Source organism: Etheostoma cragini, chromosome 2 (assembly GCF_013103735.1).
Source record: "Etheostoma cragini isolate CJK2018 chromosome 2, CSU_Ecrag_1.0, whole genome shotgun sequence".
Taxonomy (NCBI): domain Eukaryota; kingdom Metazoa; phylum Chordata; class Actinopteri; order Perciformes; family Percidae; genus Etheostoma; species Etheostoma cragini.
Window position 1 is genome coordinate 28,367,602 of NC_048408.1, and position 9,911 is coordinate 28,377,512.

Below are 9,911 nucleotides of genomic sequence, written 5' to 3' on the forward strand. Positions count from 1 at the left end.
ATTTACGTGATACACTCTTGGTTCCATTAGCGTCTGCACTAAGCCATTTGGCTATTTGCGCTAACTCAACCAATGTCCAAACAAGGGGAAAAAAGCTGAAAAAAATGAATCCTTTGAATCCTATATCATGAATCCTTTAAACACCTATAGAAAATATTTCTACTCTCTAGGTCAACAGATATTTACATCCACTGTCTCTACTTAAACACATTGGATGTACAGTAGAAGTACTTTGCTGAAGTATTGTACTCACACTGAACATCTATGTGTACAGATGTGGAGTTTCTCCGGCCATACTTATTCTCAGACTGGCAGTGGTAGTTCCCACCATCATCTAAGCTGATAGAAGTGAAATGATAAATATATTTTGGTCTTTGAAGCAGGGTCTGGTTCTCCTTGTACCAGGTGTAGTTAGCTGCTGGGTTAGCATCACTGATACAGGTCAGAGTCACTGAACTGCCCTCCACTATCTCAGCAGAAGGACTCACTGACACAGTGGGGCGCTTTGGACCATCTGGAGGAGAAAAGAGGAACTCATTATGAATTTTTAATGAGGAATGTACTGCCACAGACCAGGAGGAGCAACACAAGTATTGTGGTGACCCTGTTCCATCTACTTCATAAACCCTGCTTCATGAGAAAGGAGCTTAACATTTTAAAGTCTTCTGTCTTGCACTGATATATTTATTGTCTACTGCATGTCTGAAACACACTTTGTTGTTTGTGTGGAGCATGAAAAGACAAATAAAGGAATGTTGAATCTTGTCACCTCAAAGCTAGCTGGCAGGATAAAGTAACCACTAATAGACCTGTACATGAATCAGGTGTCCTCTACAGTCTTAGTGGCCTCCCAGACCCATAACAAAAATGTAAGTGACCCAAAATCTTCTGACATTGTGGACAAAATATTATTTCTCCTCAGTTTGTGAAGGAATGCGCCTGCCAGGAATTTACATTTTTGCCAGGATTGTGTTAACGCTGACAAAATTGTGCTTGGGTTTAAGCTTTTACCCAGTTTTTAGGTAATGAGTGGCCCAAAGACATTTACCCATATGTAAAATAATAAGTAGGTTTGAATGTTCTAATGTTTTATACTTACACTGGACATCTATGAATAGAGATGTAGAGTTGATGTGTCCGTGCTGATTCTCAGACTTGCAGTAGTAGTTCCCTCTGTCCTCAGAGCTGATGGAGGTGAAATGGTAGATGTCTTGTTGTCCATGAAGCAGTGTTTGGTTCTCCTTGTACCAGGTGTAGTTAGCTGCTGGGTTAGCATCACTGCTACAGGTCAGATTCACTGAACTGCCCTCCACTATCTCAGCAGAGGGACTCAATGACACAGAGGGACGCTTTGGACCATCTGGAGGAGATGTGTTAACAGAGATTACTCTAGGTTAAAGGTGACTCACATTTAGACTTTGACGGTGGTCTGACTACATTGATGTGTGATAGTTTGAGTCCTAAAACTGCACAAAACCCTTAAAATCTCCTGGAGCTGCTCAATGAATTTTAGAAGACTGTGAATGGAAAGCAAGACCTGAAGGAAGTAGTTATGATCAGTACTAATCCTTTACTCTAAAGACTGGACAGATTTAAGCTTTTAATTTTAAATAAACTGTTTCACTCACATTTCACATTAACAGAGAAGTCAATAGATTTCCTCCTCATAAGTTTGTTCTCAGCTGTACAGGAATACTGTCCAGAGTCAGAGGACTGGACGGAGATGAAGACGAGCTGTGGATCTTCACTGGGAGGTCTAAAGTTTCCATTCTCCTTGTACCAGGTGTAGTTAGCTGCTGGGTTAGCATCACTGCTACAGGTCAGAGTCACTGAACTGCCCTCCACTATCTCAGCAGAGGGACTCACTGACACAGAGGGACGCTTTGGACCATCTGGAGGAGACATTAACATGAATAACTTAAACATTAGATTACAACCAATAACAAATTAATGGTTTAATTATGACTTTTATTTAACACTTTTCTTTCTTTTAAACTATCCCTAGTATTTGTTCCTGGCAGCTTCCAGAGTGCAGATCACTTCCTTGTCATCTGTAAATAATTCTGCTGATTCTGTTGTAGGTGGAGAGTGAACCTTGAGTTTTATTTTGGAAATAAATAAATAATTTAGAGCTCTTGGCCATGACACCATAAATCATGAAGTAATGGAGCGTCTTAATAGGAGAATTATTAAACATAAAATGAGTGATTGTTGTTTCTATGAATAATCCTGCTGCACCTACATCAAGAATCAGAAGACTCCAGTGAGATTACGTCTGAAATCATCATTGTATTGTAATGTCAGTGTGTTTGTGTCCTGACACAGTAAACTCACACACTGAAGGAGAGGGGGACTTCTCGTGTCCTTTCAACGCACAGGAGAAGACGTCTGAGGGATCAAACCAGACTGTAATGGTAGATGTCTTCACCCGGGTAATGTGTCTTCCATTATTAAACCAGACGTAGGGGAGAGGACCAGCTGGACTGCAGCTGCTGAGACACTTCAGCTCTGCATAGGTCCGAGACTGCTTGACTGTTAGTCTGATCACCTGCACCTGCAGAGCTGGACATGAAAACAACAAACAATATTTTATAGTAAAAAAATAAATAAAGATGTACATACACGTCACCAAAAAAGTTACAATTCCTAGAAGTAGCAGCGAGCAATTAGTAACTTTTATATTTCTTATCTGAAATTTGTTTAAAAAAGTAATTTCTCAAACTGATCGTTATCAACCTGTTCAGTGTTTTTAAATGTCCTGTGTTGGTGTATTTCCATCAGTTTGTATTGATCAGTACCTGTGACAGTCAGAGTTGTTCCAGGTAAACTGCTCCTCCATTCAAAGCTTGGTGTTATGAACTTGAAGTGATACTCAGCTGAGTCGCTCTCTCTCAGATCAGAGATTCTCAGAGTGGAGCGTCCTCTCTCTGTTTCTACCTGAACACGACCTTCATACTGGGAGTCTTTACTAAGGTCTCCAGGCTGGGAAGGATTCTGCCCTCGAGGATCACGACTGAACCAGAATGATGATGTGTTATGATAATTGTAGCTGTTGTACAAGCAAGAAATGTCCACTGAAGAGCCTCTGGAGACGCAGATGCTTATGTCAGTGTACGTAACTCTGTTGCAGGATTCACCTCGGAGACCTGAAAGATAAAACCATTTTGACCATTTGTAAACCAGAGTCTGTGAGGAATCACATATTAAATCTACACTACATGAAGTTATAAGGCTCCACTAAATGGTGTTGTGTTGGAAGAATGTTGAGTAAACTCACACACTGAAGGAGAGGGGAACTCCTTACATCCTTGAAGAGCACAGGAATAACTGTCTTCGTTTTTTAAGTTGTCTAAATAATTAGATGTTTGTGCCTGAATCTCCTGTCCATTCTTGTACCAGACATAGGAAGGATTATTAGGTAGACGACAACTGTTCAGACACTCCAGCCTGTTAGAATGTGATATCACCTGGAGACCTGGATGTGTGAAGAAGGAACATGAATGTTATGTTAGACAAAACTGTCAACATACACACAACACGTTCATATTATTGTTTTCTAGATCTTGAACATTTGTAAATGATTAACATATGAATAAAAATATTACCTGTAACAGACAAAGTGACTCCAGGATGACCAGTATATCTTCCTCCTTCTTGGTTTGTTGTGAACATGAACTTGTACTCAGCTGAGTCTCTCTCTCTCAGGTCTGAGATTCTCAGAGTGTAGCTCTTCTCATTATCACTGTACTGCACACGACCTGAATATTCTGAGTCAGTTATCAGATCTACAGGTTCATGATTATTCATTTTAGTAAACCATAACTTTGTCTTAACTGTAGTAGTACTGTCTTTCCCCCAGGATGGGTATTTGTAGCTGCAGGTTATGTCCACTGTTGATCCTTTAACAGCACAGATGTGAGTAGAGGTGTAAGTCACCCCCCAGTCCTCCTGACCCTGTACCACTGGAACACAGAGCACATCAGGAAGCCCAATCAGACTCAGAACTACATCAGGAGACAGACGGCCATTTGTAGTGAAGATGCTTCAGTGTCCCATCCCAAGTCAGTGTGAGACAAAGATAATCTAATAGGACCAACTTGTTTTAGGGACGTGGACAAACTTGACTGAACTCAGACTGCTTTACTAGAACTGAGCTTAACACTGTATCACACAGGTTTTTATAAATGTGTATATGAATCAAGAATTCATGTTATTTTTTGTTAATGCCAAAGTGAACAGAGGAATGTTGAAATGTAAAATCGTTCAGTTTTACATGAGAATGTATAATGCTAAGGAACAGTCAGAGCTGAACACATGATCTCTGCTCTGTAGTTCATCTCTAGGTGCACTGAGGCAGGACATCATACAGAGGGGGCAGTGAAGGAACAGCAATGTATTGAACCTATACAATACATAAGCCATATGTACATATGATGAATATAATACATATTGAACAATAAAAAGATTTCACACAGACACACACAAATGCTGTATTTATGTATATATAATTAATATTTGTATATTAAGGCTATGCCAGTGGTCAAGTTTACAGATGGACAAAGCAGGCCAACCAGCCCAAGCATACAGGGATCAAGGCAAGGCAGCTTTATTTGTAGAGTACATCTCAGCAACAGGGCAATTCAAAGTGCTTAACACAAAATCAGTATAAACAGTTAAAAATGAAAATATTAAGCAACAAAATTCATTCTATAAACTTGAGACTACACTTCAAACTAATTAGTCCATGTTAGTGCTACCTTTTGTGATTCCCCTCAGTGTCACTACCCTTCACAACTCTATTTTTAAAAACGTTACCTTTCTTCTCCTTGGACTCTTCTTCACACTCATTAAGCCAATCTAGCGTTGTCTTTTGCGTCTACTTAACGACCGTCTTTGCGCAGTTTTCAGATCTTTTGACACTACAAATTCACACTTTTTCTTTAAAGTGTTACCGTTCGAGTCTTTCTTTCTCTGTATTACACAACCTTTATACGTATACTTGTTCCTTTCCTCAACAAAATCCATCATAAGAAATTAAACATTAAAGAAATAAAACCAATAAAACACATGAATAAACAGTTAAAAATAAAAACATTAAGACACATAAAACACGAGAACAAAAGTTACAGTGCAGCATAAGAAATTAAACATTAAAGAAATTAACAGTCATTTAAAGAACGGCAGCTTTAAAAAGAAAGGTCTTCAGCTTTGATTTAAAAGGGCTGAGAGTAGCAGCGGAGCTGCAGGTTTCTGGGAGTTTGTTCCAGATCTGAGGAGCATAGAAACTGAACGCTGCTTCCCCCTGTTTGGTTCTGACTCTGGGGACAGAAAGCAGACCTGTCCCAGACCACCTGAGAGGTTTGGGGGGGTCATTAGCCACGCAATTGCATTTTATTATCAGACTTGTTGCACCTTTTCCGACACACGTGAGACCAGGTCGCCTCACTAGGTCGGTTTCACAGGCACTTATCCCAGTTCCCTCATACAAAAACAACTTTGGTCAGAAATCTTTTTTTTACACATATACAAAGATTTGGAATGACATTCCGTATCAAATCAGAGCATTATCAACTATCACGCATTTTAAAAAGGCATACAAACGGCTCCTTTTTAATAGTTACACTTGCACACATTAAAAAAATTAGTTTATTTATTGTGCAAGCCTTGTTTGCACTGACCTTATTTGTCCAGCCCTGATGATGTTTTGTATAAATGTCTTTTGTCCTTATGTAAGTGTATTGTGGATTTCATTTGTCAAAATCCATTATTTTTATATCAATGTCTTGTATTAATGTCTGTTATGACGTGCTGTAACCATGTTCTATGTTTCTGCAGAACAGGAACCTGCTGAAAACCAGTTTTTAAACTGAGTCAGGCCCGTTTTTGTATTATAATGTAATGTTACTTTTTCTAACTTTCCTGTATAATAAATATATATATATATGAAATGAAAAATAGTGTAGTAGCAGATCAGAAATGTATTTTGTTCCTAAACCATTTAGTGATTTATAAACTAGCAAAAGTACTTTGAAATCAATCAATGGTGATTTAGGGCCTTAAGATATGTTATGAACCTCAATGCTCCATGGGATATTATCTAAGAAGTGAAGGCATTAGGAAGATTCATATATAAAACATCACCATAAAAAAAGATATAAAAGTAGCAGCAACAAGTTTCCTTTTTGCATCAAAAGCAAGACTTATTTCTGAAATAAAAACCCAGCTCAGTTTTAACTTCCTCACAAGTTGTTGGATGTCTGAGTGAGTGTGTGAACATCATGACATCTGTTTTTTTCAGGATTCAAAATTAATATCAGCTCATCAAAGGTGTATTGTAGTATCAATAATAAATGCCTTAAAATATAGCCTACTGTAAATGTAGATGTACAGTACCTTGAACAGAGAGAAGGAAGACAACAAATCCACTGGCTGCTGCTGTTAGACTCATAGCTGCTCCTCTCGTCTCTGTTAAATCAGCAGATGTAGTGATAACCCAAACACGAACACAGCTTTCAACGTCCTCTGCTCCACTAGCAGGCAGGGATCTTACAGGCTGCACGGAGATCTCCGCTCGTCATTCAGGGCCGGGAAATCCCTTCTCCCCGGATTACAGCAACTCCACGGTCAAGCGGCGGCAAGCCTTCTATGGACCATGGATCCAGAGCGAGTCCAGGGTCGGGATTTTTTCCATCTTCATCCGGCACCACTGAGCATTAGAGACGGCGCCCAGTCCAGAGCTTGAGGACCAGAGGTGGGTAGGAACGAGTTACATTTACTCCCTTACATTTAGCCTACTTGAGTAAGTTGTTGAAAACGTAATACTTCTAGGATTAGCTTTAAATCACTATACTTTTTACTTTTACTTGAGTAGATTTGTGAAGAAAATAAGTGTAGCCTGCTCTTACTCTACTACATTAGGCTCCAATGAGCTCATTTGACCTCTTTGGTATATTACCCGTCATTAGGTTATTTCGAGATGAACTGCGCCTCGCCTGTAAACAGTACTGGGGGGGGGGGGGGGGGGTTACTGGACAGGAAATGACAAAAACACCGTGGTCCGATTCCGATTTAATAAAATGTAATCAGCAGAGATGGCAAAAATCACTTTCCGTACTGTAGAAGTACAGATACTTTTGTTAAAAATACTGGTGAACAGGTGAAGAACACACCAAAACCACTAGCTAACTTACTTTAAATAGACCAATACCAGGCTTAAATGAACTGACAACATGAGTTATACGACTTACAGTTCTCAAAGACGCACACACACAATCTCAGCTGGTTATCCTCCGGACAGCTTGTCTCCTTTTCTTTTCTCTCACTTTCTTCTCCGTGTGGCGCGCGCACCCGCTCGCGGTGTGAGGCGCGTGTCCGAGCTATTTTCCGACATAACAACCTCTTGTACAAAACGAAAGTAATAGTAAAGTACCAATATTTGTGTTCAAATTTAAGGAGTAGAAGTAAAAAGTCACCACAAAAATAAATAGTAAAGTCAAAATATCTGAAAAATCTACTAGAGTACAGTAATGAAGTATTTGAACTTCGTTAATTCCCATCTCTGATAATCAGACCCACATATCAGCTGGTACACACTCTCTAGCTGTTTTAATTATGACAGAGTAACTCTTAAAATGTTCTAGCCTACTGCAATCTGTTGCTGATTTTAATTAACGACACACTGGAGATGATCAGTGATCAGATCAGATTTAGTCTCTCTGACTTATAAACGTCACTATCAGCCACACAACGTGTGCTCTGTACAGAATAAATCTTTAAATCAGACAAATACCAGTTAAAATCCCTCCGATTCAAAAACAATAAAAAGTTTATATAAAACGTCATCATGTTGTAAACCAATCAGGTGTTGAATCAGCTGAGAAGCCGGCGTTTCCCAGCATGCTCTGGGTCCGCCTGGGTCCGCCTGGCTCGTGCAGTCGGTGAAAAGCAACTGCGCCGCCTGCAGACAGACACAGACGAGGAAGAACACCCCTGGCCTCATAGTGAAAGCATGGTTAGCTTAGTAAAAATGCAAAAACAACAATTTCATATAGAATTCAGCTTCTTTCATAACGGTTGATCTTTCATTTAGAGTTTGGAACTGTGGTGGACTGGATGCTCCTCCTCCATAAATGAGCCAGCACTCTGGGCTTACTAAAAACAAAACTGTTGACATTGCATTTTTACAGGAGATTCATTTACTGCAGATCTTTGCTGCCAATTCCTATAATACGCTCACCAACTGTTTTTATTGTTGGTGCAGATTTCAATGCTGCGTGGGACCCTTATATTGATCGGTCGAGCGCGAAGGCCACTAGGGACCAGGCTCCAGCTACAAATGCTCTGAAATCATGGGCCAGCAATAGATGTTTGGCTTCCAGTTAATCCCACCTGTGAGGACTATTACTTTTTCTCACGTAGACACAAATTCTTTTCCAGGATAGATTTTCTTTTTGCATCCCCACAATTATGCCATTCAATTGATAAAGCGCTGTCACTTCCAATGGCATTATCTGACCATAAATGGGTCCTTTGCGCCACATTTGGCCAATTGTTTCAACGTGTAGTTAAATGGCGCTTTAATACTTCTTTACTGAAAAATGGATCCTAAATCACTCAGTTTATAGCAGAATTCCAGATATTTGTTGAAATGAATGTTGCCTCTGTAGAAGACCCCAGGACATTGGGGGACGTGATAACAGGTTTTATTAGGAGCAATGCCATACTTTTCTGCTCTGTTGCACACAAAGCTTTGTCCCTGAAGCTGCATTACCTTGAAGCTGAGTTCACTACATTACTGTTACAAACAAATTTTACTGACGGGATATTTTTAGAACGATCATTAGTCAAGAAGGAAATAAACAAAATCCTGAAACAGAAATGTGAATTCCTCATCCATAGAGCAAGTCAGCTCTATTACTTTCAGGGTGCTAGACCTAGTCACCTTCTCGCTATGAGATTAAGATCCAGTGATCATTTTGCAGACATTCCTGCTATTAAATCTTTAGACGGTAATGTTAGAACTAACCCTGTCGAAATAAATAAATCCTTTCAGACATTGAATTCCAATCTTTATGAATCTGAGGTTACGTTGGCTAAATCTCACTGTGACGGCTGGTTAAATCAGCTTGACTTGCCTCAGTTATCAGCAGAGTAATCAGCTAGCTTGGACAAATTCATTTCAATTGGGGAATTAAGACTGGCAGTACAGAATATTCTATTTTATCCGACTTTTTGGGAACAGTTGGGCCCTTTCCTTCTTGACATGATTAACTTCTCTATTAAAAAAGGTGAGTTCTCTAGGGATGCTAGCACAGTCTTGATTTCCTTACTCCTGAAAAAGGATAAGGATCCTACAGAGTGTTCTAGCTATCCGCCTCTGAGCTTGCTTAACGATGACATCAAAATCATTGCAAAGCTCCTAGCCCGCCCTTTGGAGTCCCATATGTCAAAATAAGTGAACCCTGACCAAACAGGATTTAGAAAAAGAGACTGGCAGCAGATAATGTTATAATAATATAATTGTTAAGCAGTTTTAATATTTAGGCATTAAACCCGATCATTAAACATAACTATTGTGTTGCTCTGAACAGTGTTTTGAAGGATAGTAGCCAAAGAGGACATGATGGACTCTTCAGAATTATCTTAACTCAAGCTTCTGGGCGGGAAAGGCACCGGATGCCACAATATTCTAAACATAGCCATACTGAGAAATACAGAGAGTTGTGTGGAGCTGATAGTATTGATTAGCTTTGTAGTAACTTATTTGGTATTTGCTTAAATGTAGTATTCATTAATATCAAAAAGTTACTACCACTACTAAATGCTTGTGATATTTTTTTATGTTCTTTTTAATTCTTGTGTCATCAAAGCAAACTGGTGAGTCAGCTTTATTTCAGGAAGCAGTTGTTGTT

General features: G+C 39.4%; 1 protein-coding gene across 1 annotated transcript in view; it reads right to left on the bottom strand.

Annotated features, from left to right (window-relative positions):
• Nucleotides 1-9,911, bottom strand: part of LOC117951942 (hemicentin-1-like) — a 119,445-nt gene that overhangs the window by 74,929 nt on the left and 34,605 nt on the right. Inside the window, exons 6-7 of the mRNA XM_034883948.1 lie at nucleotides 3,606-3,962; nucleotides 2,335-2,562 (exon numbers count right to left, since the gene is read on the bottom strand). Of these exons, the coding sequence (XP_034739839.1) occupies nucleotides 2,335-2,562; nucleotides 3,606-3,962 (585 nt within the window). The remainder of the gene's footprint in view (nucleotides 1-2,334; nucleotides 2,563-3,605; nucleotides 3,963-9,911) is intronic.